Source organism: Schistocerca nitens, chromosome 7 (assembly GCF_023898315.1).
Source record: "Schistocerca nitens isolate TAMUIC-IGC-003100 chromosome 7, iqSchNite1.1, whole genome shotgun sequence".
Lineage (NCBI taxonomy): Eukaryota > Metazoa > Arthropoda > Insecta > Orthoptera > Acrididae > Schistocerca > Schistocerca nitens.
In genome coordinates, this window is record NC_064620.1 from 346,952,729 (window position 1) to 346,970,136 (window position 17,408).

Consider the following 17,408-nt stretch of genomic DNA (forward strand, 5'->3'; position numbering starts at 1 on the left):
AACTGCTTCAGGCTTATGACTCCCCACATGATACAGCAATAGGCCTTGATTGGATACATAATCACATAATTCAACATCAGAATGTTATTTGGACTCATCTACCCAGTCTTCAGCTGTGTTTGGCTAGAAGCATTTTCCTTTGCTGTATCCCTATCTATCTTGCTGTTTGTGTAAGAGGTGAAACAGATGACTACTTTGCTCAGAAACATGACATGGCCACAAATTATGGCTCGAAACATACAATTTCATGTGTACTTAAATGTAATGTGTGGATGAGTAACTCAGAATATATTAGCAAGATGTGATAGTGTAAAAACGGTGAAATATGGCATAAATCCTGCATACAATATGGCAGCTCAGCATTAGGGGTACTCTCAGCTCTCCTGACAATGCCGGTATAATTTTTCCTGTTTCTAAGCTACACCAAGCAGATCTTGAGAGATGTAAGTTGCTGTCTACATGGGAGATCTGAACATGCAGAGTGCAACTATCTGAGATCTTGCCTTACTCTTGGACACTGCCAGTGAGCTGACTCTTGGCGCTGTTTACGCGGCGTAATTTGCTCCCAAAAGTTGCCTGAGAGAGAAACACTATCTCGTCTGCGAAGGTTAACACTCTCTGCTTCCCAGCCCATGCCTCTTGGAATGCGAATCATACTACTATACTCCATAGACATGACCTTGACCCCAATTGGACTATGGTTGACAGGTTTAACAGTCTCCTCACCGAATTGTGAATCTTACTACTACAGTTCTGATACACAATTACCATACAGCAACTTACGAATTGTCCGACTTATCAATTTCTGTTTTTCTGTGAGATTTGAAGAGCCTGGGACACTTGCCTTTGAGTTGGATTACCAGTAGGACTGCACAGCAAGACACTCTTCCTGGATCTCTGCCTATCCCTTTTGGAATGTGTTGCTGATATATTCCTGAACACTTCCCCTAGTTAGTACCCAGACAACGAAAAAGGAATGATTTATTTCAAGGACCTAAAGTTTCAGTTACCAGATAGATCTTTTGGCTTCTGTTTCTCCTGGTTTTTCAGGAGTGGTATCTTCATTTACACTGACCTGATGACTCTAGAACTATGGATGGTACGAGACACACTTCAACAGCTCCCATGAGTCCAGATTATCATTTGCTGTCCGGAGTGGTAGCTTTTTTACTGTGAATCTGGTAGCCAATAACAGAGCCCTACATTTTACTATACTGCTAGTAATTGCAAGCCTCTGTGTGTGAGAATAACAGTAATTGTGCGAGTATAGTATGTAGACATGTGGAGACTTAAGGTGGTTTGTGTCGATTCTGGAGGCATGCTCGGATGGCAGAGGCAGTTATGGTGACAGCTCATGTAAAGCAAGAAATGTGGGTTCAAGTCCTGGTCTGGCACTAATTTTCATTGTGCGTTGCACAGCCGGAATCTGATCATATTCGCAATTGCAAATACATTTCATGTAGCCCTACATTTTATTAAACAGATCTCTTACGCAAGTGTTCTAATTTGTAGTGATTGAAAGAGCAGTTGCTGGGCCTTTTAATCAATGCTACTCTTGTCTCCTTGGGATATCTGCTATTGAGGAGCTTCTCTCTGACCTTAGTTGTACTACCTACTCAGTTGTCTTTTGTTGGGGCCCAAGCTGTGGATATCCTGGGGAATCAATTGTCTGATTGTTTGGCTAGAGAAGCAATTACCCACACAGTATCCACATTGACAATCCCAGGTGCGTATTTGTTGGTGCAAATTAGACCTCCGGTGGGCCACGGCGGGCCCCTCTAATAAACCCTACACTATCAAGGAGACTATGGCAGCATGACGCTCCCTTTTCTTTTCCCCGTAGAAGGAATCTACCATCCCATGTCACTTCTGCATTCGTCATGCCAGATTAGGCCTAAATTTTGTCTGATGTGTTGAGGCTTGCCTAGCATTAGACAGTAGCACACATTATGGTAGTATACCTCCTCCTTCTGGCTACCTATGCCAAGCATGGTTTTCCAGATTCTTTGCCTCTAACATTGGTGGATGATATATGGACAGTTAAGATAGTTCGTTTCCTTTGAGAAACTGGTTATTCACAGAGGTAATATTTTAAACTGCTTTTAGAGTGGGGACATGGTTGTTGGGTTGGAATGTCTTCCATCACATTCTGGGAGAGGGGCCCTCAATCATACCTCTTGTGCTAGCTGCCATGGTGGTCCCTCTTTTATTCTGTTTTAATTACATTTGGTTGTGGGTAACCATTTTTCTGCTTCACCCACTTCTACTTTTTAGGAGTGCTTCTTAAATGAATGTGATATCTTAAGGATTCCTTAACCTCGATACTTGTTGATGTCACAAGAATGGTTCAACAGGGCTTTATGCTTCCTCTGATGGAGTAGATGCATTTTTATATTTAGAAATTTGCCCATAGGTATCGTGTGGGAGAGACAGGTCCTGTCGCATGCAGAGCTCCAGGCCACTTGGCTGGCCTTACTCAGTACTGATCTGATTATTTCTCTGTCCAACAAATGTTTATTATGATTTCAGCCTTCTCACTTTTACTGTTGAGAATATTCTATCTAGAAGGCCTATTTTCTTCCACTCTGTCTTAGCTCTTAATGGATTGTGGGGGAGGGAGGGGATAAGATTTGGGTGGTGTGTACCCCACCACAGATTAGTGCTGGGGAACCCTCATAGACTGGCATATCCATAGACATTTACCTCTCTTTAAATTATTTATTATCTCTGATATCAGTTTTGCATTTAGTATCTCAATGTTACTACCCCTACATACTGTCACAAGCAAATCAAGTTTGTGGCTGACATCACTAACTCCTGATGGACTGTCTCCTGAACGGGGGACTGATGACTTCACTGTTTATTCCCTTAACCCTGTGGTGCACATGTCAACTTCAGTGAACAGTTTTTAATGTTGATTCTTTGGCATTCTCAATCAGTCCGGAGGTGAAAGTGTATGCAGTCCATTCCGGTGGATATTCCCTGCTGGTGCTGTGCCCTGGGTGCATTTGCAGCATCACGACTGATAGAAAACACCAAAGAAGTGACTATTAACAACTGTCCACTGCAGTGAAAATGTACACCAGAGGGTTAATTGCTACAAACCAACCAACCAATCATAATCAGGGTTATACACGCCAGAACAAGATGAAAGTAATTGTAATTTAACCCTCCAGCAGGTGCGTCAACTTTCATGACACTACTAGTCGCGATGTATCTCGTAGATACATGCGATGATATTTGTGGTTTTTTGTTTGTTTACAGGTTCTTTTTCTTTTGTTTCTGTTTTAAATAGCAGTTACCTTTATTGCTACAGATTTTACAAATACAGAAGTGAACATCAGGCTCATCCCACTTTCAAATTAACAGAAATATTTGACATTTTGTAATGGAGAAGTACATGAAATTCTTTTAAAAATTGATTTTATTATAGATGTTGTTGTGTTGTTGTTGTGGTCTTCAGTCCTGAGACTGGTTTGATGCAGCTCTCCATGCTACTCTATCCTGTGCAAGCTTCTTCATCTCCCAGTACCTACTGCAACCTACATCCTTCTGAATCTGCTTAGTGTATTCATCTCTTGGTCTCCCCCTACGATTTTTACCCTCCACGCTGCCCTCCAGTACTAAATTGGTGATCCCTTGATGCCTCAGAACATGTCCTACCAACCGATCCCTTCTTCTAGTCAAGTTGTGCCACAAACTCCTCCTCTCCCCAATCCTGTTCAGTACCTCCTCATTAGTTATGTGATCTACCCACTTTATCTTCAGCATTCTTCTGTAGCACCACATTTCGAAAGCTTCTATTCTCTTCTTGTCCAAACTGGTTATCGTCCATGTTTCACTTCCATACATGGCTACACTCCATACAAATACTTTCAGAAACGACTTCCTGACACTTAAATCTATACTCGATGTTAACAAATTTCTCTTTTTCAGAAACGATTTCCTTGCCATTGCCAGTCTACATTTTATATCCTCTCTACTTCGACCATCATCAGTTATTTTACTCCCTAAATAGCAAAACTCCTTTACTACTTTAAGTGTCTCATTTCCGAATCTAATTCCCTCAGCATCACCCGATTTAATTTGACTACATTCCATTATCCTCGTTTTGCTTTTGTTGATGTTCATCTTATATCCTCCCTTCAAGACACCATCCATTCCGTTCAACTGCTCTTCCAAGTCCTTTGCTGTCTTGACAGAATTACAATGTCATCGGCGAACCTCAAAGTTTTTACTTCTTCTCCATGAATTTTAATACCTACTCCGAATTTTTCTTTTGTTTCCTTTACTGCTTGCTCAATATACAGATTGAATAACATCGGGGAGAGGCTACAACCCTGTCTTACTCCCTTCCCAACCACTGCTTCCCTTTCTTGTCCCTCGACTCTTATAACTGCAATCTGGTTTCTGTACAAATTGTAAATAGCCTTTTGCTCCCTGTATTTTAGCCCTGCCATCTTTAGAATTTGAAAGAGAGTATTCCAGTCAACATTGTCAAAAGCTTTCTCTAAGTCTACAAATGCTAGAAACGTAGGTTTGCCTTTCCTTAATCTTTCTTCTAAGATAAGTCGTAAGGTCAGTATTGCCTCACGTGTTCCAGTATTTCTACGGAATCCAAACTGATCTTCCCCGAGGTTGGCTTCTACTAGTTTATACATTAGTCTGTAAAGAATTCGTGTTAGTATTTTGCAGCTGTGGCTTATTAAACTGATTGTACGGTAATTCTCACATCTGTCAACACCTGCTTTCTTTGGGATTGGAATTATTATATTCTTCTTGAAGTCTGTGGGTATTTCGCCTGTTTCAAACATCTTGCTCACCAGATGGTAGAGTTTTGTCAGGACTGGCTCTCCCAAGGCCGCCAGTAGTTCCAATGGAATGTTGTCTACTCCTGGGGCCTTGTTCCGACTCAGGTCTTTCAGTGCTCTGTCAAACTCTTCACACAGTATCGTATCTCCCATTTCATCTTCATCTACATCCTCTTCCATATCCATAATATTGTCCTCAAGTACATCGCCCTTGTATAGACCCTCTATATACTCCTTCCACCTTTCTGCTTTCCCTTCTTTGCTTAGAACTGGGTTTCCATCTGAGCTCTTGATGTTCATACAAGTGGTTCTCTTATCTCCAAAGGTCTCTTTAATTTTCCTGTTGGCAGTATCTATCTTACCCCTAGTGAGATAAGCCTCTACAGCCTTACATTTGTCCTCTAGCCATCCCTGCTTAGCCATTTTGCACTTCCTGTCGATCTCATTTTTGAGACGTTTGTATTCCTTTTTGCCTGCTTCATTTACTGCATTTTTATATTTTCTCCTTTCATCAATTAAATTCAATATTTCTTCTGTTACCCAAGGATTTCTACTAGCCCTCGTCTTTTTACCTACTTGATCCTCTGCTGCTTTCACTACTTCATCCCTCAAAGCTACCCATTCTTCTTCTACTGTATTTCTTTCCCCCATTCCTGTCAATTGTTCCCTTATGCTCTCCCTGAAACTCTGTACAACCTCTGGTTCTTTCAGTTTATCCAGGTCCCATCTCCTTAAATTCCCACCTTTTTGCAGTTTCTTCAGTTTTAATCTACAGGTCATAACCAATAGATTGTGGTCACAGTCCACATCTGCCCCAGGAAATGTCTTACAATTTAAAACCTGGGTCCTAAATCTCTGTCTTACCATTATATAATCTATCTGATACCTATTAGTATCTCCAGGGTTCTTCCATGTATACAACCTTCTATCATGATTCTTAAACCAAGTGTTAGCTATGATTAAGTTGTGCTCTGTGCAAAATTCTACCAGGCGGCTTCCTCTTTCATTTCTTAGCCCCAATCCATATTCACCTACTACGTTTCCTTCTCTCCCTTTTCCTACTGACGAATTCCCGTCACCCATGACTATTAAATTTTCGTCTCCCTTCACTATCTGAATAATTTATTTTATTTTATCATACATTTCTTCAATTTCTTCGTCATCTGCAGAGCTAGTTGGCATATAAACTTGTACTACTGTAGTAGGTGTGGGCTTCGTATCTATCTTGGCCACAATAATGGTTTCACTATGGTGTTTGTAGTAGCGTACCCGCACTCCTATTTTTTTGTTCATTATTAAACCTACTCCTGCATTACCCCTATTTGATTTTGTATTTATAACCCTGTAGTCACCTGACCAGAAGTCTTGTTCCTCCTGCCACCGAACTTCACTAATTCCCACTATATCTAACTTTAACCTATCCATTTCCCTTTTTAAATTTTCTAACATACCTGCCCGATTAAGGGGTCTGACATTCCACGCTCTGATCCGTAGAATGCCAGTTTTCTTTCTCCTGATAACGACATCCTCTTGAGTAGTCCCCGCCCGGAGATCCGAATGGGGGACTATTTTACCTCCAGAATATTTTACCCAAGAGGACGCCATCATCATTTAACCATACAGTAAAGCTGCATGCCCTCGGGAAAAATGACGGCTGTAGTTCCCCCTTGCTTTCAGCCGTTTGCAGCACCAGCACAGCAAGGCCGTTTTGGTTATTGTTACAAGGCCAGATCAGTCAGTCATCCAGACTGTTGCCCTTGCAACTACTGAAAAGGCTGCTGCCCCTCTTCAGGAACCACACGTTTGTCTGTCCTCTCAACAGATACCCCTCCGTTGTGGTTGTACCTACGGTACGGCTATCTGTATCGCTGAGGCACGCAAGCCTCCCCACCAACGGCAAGGTCCATGGTTCATATAGATACAAATAAATTATTGAACTAATCAAAGCATGTCTCTTTTTACTGATTGCCCTCTACAAAAAGACATTGTTCACAAATTATTTTTGCGTGCTTTTGCAAACAAAGATGTGTACCGCATTTTTCACATGTATACTTGCTGAGACAAGTCTTTTTTGTCTCCCTGTAGCATGAATGGCACCTTTTCTTTTCTTGTTTTCTGATTCCAAGGATTGTTCAGCGTTTTCTTGCTCTTTTCCTTTAGGTTTGTACTTTACTAGCATTGACTTTATATCATCAGGTAGAATCATAATAAGAGCTCTTCTTTTGAGATGATCTTGCAGTAGAGTCAGGGCCAAAGTTTTGAGGTACGCGCGCCGATTTGAGTATTTATTCTTGTTGCCCAAGAAAATTACTCTTGAGTTGATGCCTGCAATGTTCAACAGGTGGAAAAAAATCACCATAGGCCATCTTGTTGACCTAGCTACATTGTAGGTTGCACAGAGTTTGTCAACTACATCAACTCCAGATTTGGTGTCATTATAGTGTAGATTAATTGATGGTTTTTTCTCTAAACCTTCCGAAACCTCACTTGACGATACATGCATACTCGAAAGGAGGACTACAGTTTTCCCGTTTTTCGGGACATACGATACAAGGGTTTCATTCTTGCTGTAGCCAAATACGCTATCATATTGCTGTCTACTTTTTGGTGCTACGAAATTCGATGGCAGTTCCTTCTTGTTTTTTTCTAATCGTGCCTACAAACGACAGTCTCCTTTTATGCAGTTCTCTTACTAACTCCAAACTAGTGAACCAGTTATCTGCTGTAATGTTTCTACCCGTCCCATATATTGGTTCGGCAAGTCTCAGAACTACTAATTTGGCGGAGTTATTCTGAAAGGGTCCTTCTGGTTGTAATCCACAATATATTTCCATGTTGTAAGTATAATAAAGCTTGGCATCACATAGGCAGAAAATTTTGATGTCATATTTAGATGGTTTGCCCGCATCTCGTGGTCGTGCGGTAGCGTTCTCGCTTCCCACGCCCGGGTTCCCGCGTTCGATTCCCGGCGGGGTCAGGGATTTTCTCTGCCTCGTGATGGCTGGGTGTTGTGTGATGTCCTTAGGTTAGTTAGGTTTAAGTAGTTCTAAGTTCTAGGGGACTAATGACCTGAGAAGTTGAGTCTCATAGTGCTCAGAGCCATTTGTACCATTAGCCATTTAGATGGTTTGGATGGTATGAACTTGCAAAATCCACACTGGCCTCGAAATGCTGGTAGCTGCTCATCAACTGTGACGTTCTGACCGAAGGAGTAATGTGTCTTGCAGTTATTCAAACGCATGGTGAACATTTCCCTCACGGCTGCTAATTTGTCTGTGTTGCGCCGTTCTTGTCTTGTGGCTCCATCATCAAAACGAATACATCTTATTAGGAACAGGAAACGTTTTTCGGACATGGTCATTCTGAAAATATTCAGACCAAGCTCATCTGCTGTCCAGAAGTCGTGAATATTCTGTCGCCCACCACGGAACACACCAGCAAGGTGTAACAAGCCAAGAAAGGCTTTTATTTCGATTGCGTCTGTGTCCTTGCAGTCACTCTCGCGAGCAAAGTTTCCTTTTAGATCAGCTATACGCCTGTTAGTGTTGACCACAATTAGATCTAGGATATCATTACTGATGAATAGGCTCCAGCAGTCAATTTTAGTTACCATTTTCTTTGCGTCTCCAAGTACCCCAGGCAGTTTGGTTAGTATATTATGAGGCCGTGTCTGTGTTGCTTTCCAAGGCACTTTCCTCCATTTAGTTCCATCCTTACCTAAAATAAAAAAATAAGTACATTACACCATTATTAGATATTGTTATTATTAAATCTGAAAGCATATTTATTGTCTTCTCACCAAAATAGTAATGCTCATCAGTTTCCTGCGCTTCATTATTTTCCTCTTCATCAAATTCATGATCTGTGTCTGAGTCTACAGATCATGTTTTGAGTATATCTTCGGTTTCTGAATCAGTTTCTGCAAGATCAACTTGATGTTCAAAGGATACCTCGTCGTCGAGAAGAAGGCGATGTACTTCATCCAAATCCTTAGGATTTTCTAGATCATATCGTTTACTCAGTTTGAAAGAGAGTACACGTAGCTACAACGAAACGTTGCTTCATTTAGAAGACAACAATGCAACTGCGGACTTGCGTATGCTGCAAACAATGCAACAGCTGCAGTCATTAGCGGCGACAAAGCGTTACCCGAGTAGGCGCGCTGTATCTGAGAGATACAGGCAGTACACGTTCCCACACCTGACTCATTTATGACCTTGTCAGTATCGGGATAAGACTGAAATTCCTGTGAAGCAATAAGAAAGGTATGACACAAGATGTCGTGGGCCAGCAAACCGTTACCACTGTTCATTGCGGTAATATTAGAGAAAAAGTAGGTCATGTATCTCACAGATACATGCGCGAATGTCGGAGGGTTAATACCTATCCTCTGCTGCCACATTTTTGCTATTATTGTTACTAGATATGAGAGAAAAACATCAAAAATCCTAAAATGATTTAGTAAACGGACCTGGAACATGGGAATCCGTAAAGTCACTAAGAGTTCCTGCCCATGCCAACTTAATTGCTCTGTATGCCATATCTAGGACCATTGCTGTAATATTGAGGGGTAGTCATACAGATTTAACTATCACAAAAAAGAAAGTCCCCCCCCCCCCCCCCCCCCTTCCGCAGTACACATCTGCTGTCTGGTACTTTCTTACGCGAAGACCAGTATTTAGGTTCCACAAGAGAATAACTATTGACAGGTGCTGTTGTACCTGGTACCCTGATTAACATTAGAATGAAGTTCATCACTTTGATGTGCTGTAAACTCTGTTTATGCAAAGGAAGTACTGGAACAGGAAGATGTTGTAAATATGTAGCCTCTTTCCAGAATACAATAAATATTTCAGTAATTGTTCCCAACAATTGGGTGATCAGATATAGCAGTATTACAACTCCTTCATTGTCATAACTGTACTTCCTTCATTGTCATAACTGTATTTAATAGTAGTTTAGATAAGTGCCTCAATAGATTGATGTCTGTATGTAAGTCTTGAAACTGAGCATGTTTCCAAATACAAGCAAGGAAAGTTCTCAGAAATAATAGACTTTCATTGTTTAGTTATTCATCAGTTTGTGACAGATTCCTACTCAACTTGGAACTATTGTCCTTTTGGAGCTAGTATTTTTAAATTATCAATCGAAAATATTCTAGAATATTTAATTGTGGAACAACAGAAAGATCTGGTCTGTTAGGACAGAGTGAGTTAAATGGAAACGAACAAGTCATCACATTATCACAAATCTTGTTTAACATAACTGTGTGAAGCCTGATCATGTAATCTTCATCAAATTATCTTTCAGAAAAGAGTCTAATGATAAACATATTATTTACCAATTGGAGTCAAACTTATTTTGTTCATTGCTGGAGCATTAAAATTCTGTAATTTTCATTAACTTAGGATTAAATATCTATCTGTTTTTTTTATGGGTTCACGAGTATATTTTGATTACTCATTGTTATTTTGACTTGTTTAAGCTAATGTTAATTGTTCGTTATTAGAGTGAATTACTTGCTGTAGAGTGACAGCTTTATGTGCTTTTATACGCAGGGTGAATCACCTAAATCTTACATCGCAAATATTGTGGAAATGGAAATTGTTATTGATCTGTGGTTTTCACAGAATAAATTGGTAGTCAGGGCTCGTATTGTTGTCCAGTAAACACGTTGTAATAAATACGTTTTGTGCAGACATAATTTTTTAAATTTGACAATGCCTATTGATATTAACAAACTAAAGGCAGGGATAAATTTGAATGTTGGTGGTGTTTGTTGCAGGATTCTAGTGCAAACCATTTATGAGGTCATATTTTGGAAAGTTTCCACACCTACCTACACTCCTGGAAATTGAAATAAGAACACCGTGAATTCATTGTCCCAGGAAGGGGAAACTTTATTGACACATTCCTGGGGTCAGATACATCACATGATCACACTGACAGAACCACAGGCACATAGACACAGGCAACAGAGCATGCACAATGTCGGCACTAGTACAGTGTATATCCACCTTTCGCAGCAATGCAGGCTGCTATTCTCCCATGGAGACGATCGTAGAGATGCTGGATGTAGTCCTGTGGAACGGCTTGCCATGCCATTTCCACCTGGCGCCTCAGTTGGACCAGCGTTCGTGCTGGACGTGCAGACCGCGTGAGACGACGCTTCATCCAGTCCCAAACATGCTCAATGGGGGACAGATCCGGAGATCTTGCTGGCCAGGGTAGTTGACTTACACCTTCTAGAGCACATTGGGTGGCACGGGATACATGCGGACGTGCATTGTCCTGTTGGAACAGCAAGTTCCCTTGACGGTCTAGGAATGGTAGAACGATGGGTTCGATGACGGTTTGGATGTACCGTGCACTATTCAGTGTCCCCTCGACGATCACCAGTGGTGTACGGCCAGTGTAGGAGATCGCTCCCCACACCATGATGCCGGGTGTTGGCCCTGTGTGCCTCGGTCGTATGCAGTCCTGATTGTGGCGCTCACCTGCACGGCGCCAAACACGCATACGACCATCATTGGCACCAAGGCAGAAGCGACTCTCACCGCTGAAGACGACACGTCTCCATTCGTCCCTCCATTCACGCCTGTTGCGACACCACTGGAGGCTGGCTGCACGATGTTGGGGCGTGAGCGGAAGACGGCCTAACGGTGTGCGGGACCGTAGCCCAGCTTCATGGAGACGGTTGCGAATGGTCCTCGCCGATACCCTAGGAGCAACAGTGTCCCTAATTTGCTGGGAAGTGGCGGTGCGGTCCCCTACGGCACTGCGTAGGATCCTACGGTCTTGGCGTGCATCCGTGCGTCGCTGCGGTCCGGTCCCAGGTCGACGGGCACGTGCACCTTCCGCTGACCACTGGCGACAACATCGATGTACTGTGGAGACCTCACGCCCCACGTGTTGAGCAATTCGGCGGTACGTGCACCCGGCCTCCCGCATGCCCACTATACGCCCTCGCTCAAAGTCCGTCAACTGCACATACGGTTCACGTCCACGCTGTCGCGGCATGCTACCAGTGTTAAAGACTGCGATGGAGCTCCGTATGCTACAGCAAACTGGCTGACACTGACGGCGGCGGTGCACAAATGCTGCGCAGCTAGCGCCGTTCGACGGCCAACACCGCGGTTCCTGGTGTGTCCGCTGTGCCGTGCGTGTGATCATTGCTTGTACAGCCCTCTCGCAGTGTCTGGAGCAAGTATGGTGGGTCTGACACACCGGTGTCAATGTGTTCTTTTTTCCATTTCCAGGAGTGTATTTTGATGCCATTCAACCTGCCTAGTTCCTCAATACAAAGTTGTCATGTTTACTTACATGTGCTTTTGTGTTCCTTGATTGCACTGTGACTTGCTAGTCAGTCAATCCAAGCAGTAGGTCCTGAGTGGATGATGAGATTTAAAAGTACCAAAAACGATGGCATGTTCATGGTGTATAGTGTGTGTAGGAATAATGCAGTTTGTTCTTGTATAATGTTTGTCAAGATATCCCAGTAAATGTCAACCATCTCGGCAATTATTCATCAACCCCTTCAACCAGTTACCTGAAAGTGATAGTGTAACATTTAGACGACAACAAAAGGAAATAGTGATGATGACTGAAGAGGGAGAAATTAATATCCTGCTGCTGTTGCAGTTGATCTGCTCATTAGCTCCTGCACAATTGCCTGAGTAAGTGACATGTCAGACAAGTGTCCTACGCATTCTCCATTGACATAGATTCCATCCCTATCACATCTCTCTTCACCAAGAGCTGCATAGAAACGATTATGAGAATCATGTTAATTTCTGTACGTGGGCATTAAGACCGGCTACTCCAGATGTATCGTGTATCTTGTTTAGTGATGAAGCCACATTTATCAGTCGCTGAAACACGCGCTATTGATCTGTTGACGGTCCCGATTGGCTTTGGCAGATGGAACGTCACCATCCATGGACTGTAAATGCGTGGCCCTGAATGGATGATGATGCCTTTATGATGCCTTTATTTTCTGCAAGGCATCTTCAGTGGCCTGAACCATCTTCAAACTGTGGGTGACAACATTGTTTTGTTTACTTCGAATCCAGGCGAACGTCAGCAAAATGTGGAGTAACTGAACAAAGCAAAGTAGACCCTATTGAGCCAGCACGACATTTCTGGATGACCTTGGTAGGGTCAGTCCCTGGTACAGAATGAGTAGTTAATGCAGACATCTGATTTCGTATGCATGCGTCAGTAATGACGATGTTCTTCGAAACTCACGAACATTTACAAATCCTTTAAACAGAACGGTTTGAAAAGCACATACTATAAACATTTAAAAAGTAAAAAACATTGTTTACAGCGACATGGAGGCCTTACTCATTTCTCTTGCAGTGCAAGCTTCAGGTGATTCACCCTGTATATTTTTTTAGTGTGAGTAGAATGAAGGTAGAGTAAGAATGTAAAGCTACTGTGGGACAGCTTCAGTTTAATTTATTAGTCTGTAAGTATCGTATCATTTAGGAGTAGGCTTTGCAGTATCGTGCTTATAATTCTATTTTATATTGTAGGCTCTTCAGGAAGAAAATCTCATAATGAAAGGTGAGCTTGAAATGCTCAAGGGAAAGGTGGGCAATCATTCATCAAAAGGAAACTCACTGTTTGCTGAAGTTGAAGATCGTCGACAGCACTTGAAAAATGAGGCCAAGAAGCAGAAAGAGCAGCTTATGGCTTTACAGAACACACATTCCCAGACAGTATTTGAGATTCGGAAACTTATGGTCTGTACTGTTGACATTTCTCAGAATTTGCGGTTGTCACAATAAAATGACCTATCATTATCCTAAACTGTTTTTGCTTGAGTGGAATATAGGGCACTTAAGAAATGTTCTCCATTTTTAGAAAGAAAATGCCAAAATGTCTGAAGAACTAGAACATGCCAAAGAACAAAGATCAACGGAAGAATTAAAACTGCAACTCACTACATACAAACAATGCATAAAGGTAAAGTAAGTGCTTTCCTTTGTTGCTTTCTAATTAGTAAGACTGGTAAAAATGAAAAACAAATTACTGCAAATAAATGTTTAAAGTCCTAATAATTGTTACGACTGTTTCCAGGATCTAGAAGATGCAAAAAAAATATGGGATCAGGAAGAAGCTGCTGGACCCATTGTTCGAGGTCAAGATGATGAGACGGGGAAATTTTATGATAATTTACTGAGGGAAGAGAGGTAAGATGCGCCACGTATTTAAAAATGAATGTGTGTGCGAGTGCGAGTGCGAGAGAGAGATCATTTCTCTGGCTCAGAAGCTCAGAAGTAATGCTGTAATTTCAGTACTACATGGCATAGCATTGTGTAATTTAGCTCAAAACCCCTCCTTCCCATCTTTTTTAAAAGATTCATTATTCTGGCTGAAGGCTGTAGGTTAAGATGATTTGGTATCAGTAATGAACTTAAATACTCATGCTTCTCATTTAGCAATTGGGAGAAATCGTACTTTGTGATAACACCTCAAAAGCAAAAGGAACTAATTAAATAAAGAATACAGTAATTCTTTTGAAGATAATAAAGAAGTTTTTGGTTTATATTTGCTAATGGAATACAAGCACATAGTCATACAGGTCATCCTTGTTCATTTATGATGAATTCTGTACACACAAGCCCTAATGTCTAGCTCAGCCAAAATTCCAAACAAAAATAAAATTACTGTCTCGAAGACTACTTTCCCACTCAATTACTTTCAGTTATTCCAAACAAGGAAATAAGAACCACTTCCAGAATTGGTTGTAGCTAACTGATGCTCCCACTAATTGTGCAGAAAAGCTGTATTCTTCTATGCTCAACAAACATAAATTATTTTCTCTTGGCCAATTAACATTGGTTTCAATTCACTCGAGGCAGAACTGAAAAGTATGGAAGTGATACATTCACAGCCTTTAACAATTACCAGATCATAAACATCTACTTTGAATAAGCTCTAAGTGGTAACCGATACAATCTAATAATGCTGTTCCAACAATTACAAGGTTAACAATAAGAAGTGTCCAGTGTTATCAAATTCTTCCTGGTCCCTAGCATGAGTATTTCTTGACTCCAACATGCTTTTACTTAAAGTTGTGGCTTGATTGGCTTGATTTTTTTTTCTCTCCCCATAAACATTTTATTATTGTGTGTTATTACTTTTATGTTGTAATTTCATGTAATGACATGTTCCATGACCTTGGAGATGTGCTCCTCGATTTGGTCCTCTGGAACTTGACATGTAAAATAAATAAATAAATAAGTAAATAAATGATTATTCTTGGGAAACAGGTTCAGATTTTCTGTGCGTTTGCAGATCTACCAATTCGACGCTGCTGGCTCTGCGCTCTCCAGGAGTGCTCATTTTATACGTCATAAATCTGTGAACACGTTATTGACTTCGCATGTTACTAAAAGTAAGACTCCAAAAGGAAAATGTTCATAGACAGTAACAATAAAAAGAAATCACCAACTATGATGCAAATTAACATTAGTTGAATTAGAAACTTTCTGCAATGCTGAAAATGTCTGTGTACATTTTTTCTTCATAGTTATACCATTGAAGACATTGTGCATAAGTTAAAGAATAGAATTGCAAGAATATTATCAAACATACTTTAATGTTTTAAAAGGTAGTTGTTGGCCTTCACTGTGCTGAGCTGGGCGGAGAATGGAGTTGTATATGGCTAAATGTAGATATCATAATTGTTAGCTTATATAGATATCGAGGTGGAAATGTATAATCTATCTCTTACAGATTAATGATAAAACTCTTTGCCTCTGTATATGTCTGCTTGTGTCTGTATACGTGTGGATGGATATGTGTGTGTGTGTGTGTGTGTGTGTGCGTGTGCGAGTGTATACCCACCCCTTTTTCCCCCTAAGGTAAGTCTTTCCACTCCCGGGATTGGAATGACTCCTTACCCTCTCCCTTAAAACCCACATCCTTTCGTCTTTCCCTCTCCTTCCCTCTTTCCTGACGAAGCAACCGTTGGTTGCGAAAGCTAGAATTTTGTGTGTATGTTTGTGTGTATGTTTGTGTTTGTTTGTGTGTCTATCGACGTGCCAGCGCTTTCGTTTGGTAAGTCACATCATCTTTGTTTTTAGATATACTATCTCTTACAGAGTTAGAGATACCTATGACGTCACATTTGCTGGTGAAGCTCTTGTTTATGGTTTCCGAGCTTCTGTGAACATAAGTCCAAGTCAAATTTATCGCTCAACAGTGAGCCTAGTATTACACTGCAAAAAGAGGGAAGAGGAATTTATTTATATATTCATTCATCATTCATTCATTCATTCATTCATTCATTGATGAATTAACAGATTTAAGGCAAGATTTTGGTTAAGAGACAGTTTTATAAAGTTTTCTTTAAAAACCTGCCACAATTATTGTAACCATGCTCACCTTTAATCAGTACTAACCCTAAGAAAAAAAAAAAAAAAAAAACTGATGAGAACGGTATGCTGATGATGCGACATTAGAAAGATGATGCTCAGACTATACAAAGTATAAGCACGCCAGACGTTACCTGTAGGACACCATTCCAGGATGTTGAATTGGAAGAGGAGGAGCGGAATATGAAATTCATAGCCAGTGGCCTTCCAGCTCTTGAGACTTTACATGTTGTAACATTTCTCTGTGGGGTTATATAAAAGACCATGTTTTTGTCCCCTGTGCCTAACACTCTTGAAAGCCTGCGACATTGCATTGTTGAAGCTGTGAATTCATTAACAAGAAACCAGGTGCTTCGTGTGTGGCAGGAAATGAACCACCATTTGGATATTTGTCATGTAACACATGATGCTCACACTGAATGCATAAAAATGTGAACTTTCTCTTTCCAGGAACACTGGAATTGTGTTTCTATCTTTTGTAGTTTGGCAGCAATAAATGTTTGAAATCTGTTCCTTCTTTTTAAATAGCACTGTATATAATTTTTATTTGTAAATAATCGCACAAGCTGATTGGCATTATTTATAAAGCTTGTAAAAGCATGATCTTAACAGAAAAAACTTACTTGTGGACAGTACACCGGTGCACCAAGCAAATGCAAAGCTTCACCAGACATTACCAAGAATTTTCAAACCTACAAAAATATGTACTTTTGGACTAAGAAGAAATTAAGAAGTGCTGCCTGACATCAGTAAGAACACTGAAAAACTAAGTTAGAAAAAGTGGTACATCTGTATTACACCTGCTAGGTGCTTCATGCACAACCATCTAGGTAACTGTTTCAAAATACACAACAGTTTCCAACAAGGTAGAAATACCACTACAGAGGTTGTAAAGTGCAAAGAAGGCAATCGACATCCATAAGTGCATTAATTTTATCCCAGTTATTAATAATAAGTAGGTTCTTATCTTGGTATAGCATTGAACTTAAAATTGTTCGAAGATGCAAACTGCATCAAATTGTGTACCCTCATGACATTACACTTCTGTGATGGAGAGTAGACATGATTTCAACAGGTTCCATTGAGAATTGAGAGTCAGTTGTTACAACAGCGTATGCTACTTCATAGCTTGCTCGCGGTGCTTCATCAGTGAATTTTCCCTTATGTCAGCGATTTAAAATTCGTTTGACAAAACTATAATTTAATAATT

General features: G+C 40.8%; 1 protein-coding gene across 1 annotated transcript in view; it reads left to right on the forward strand.

Annotated features, from left to right (window-relative positions):
• Positions 1-17,408, forward strand: part of LOC126194884 (protein Spindly-like) — a 153,884-nt gene that overhangs the window by 94,975 nt on the left and 41,501 nt on the right. The window contains exons 7-9 of the mRNA XM_049933233.1: positions 13,349-13,558; positions 13,680-13,781; positions 13,896-14,008. Of these exons, the coding sequence (XP_049789190.1) occupies positions 13,349-13,558; positions 13,680-13,781; positions 13,896-14,008 (425 nt within the window). The remainder of the gene's footprint in view (positions 1-13,348; positions 13,559-13,679; positions 13,782-13,895; positions 14,009-17,408) is intronic.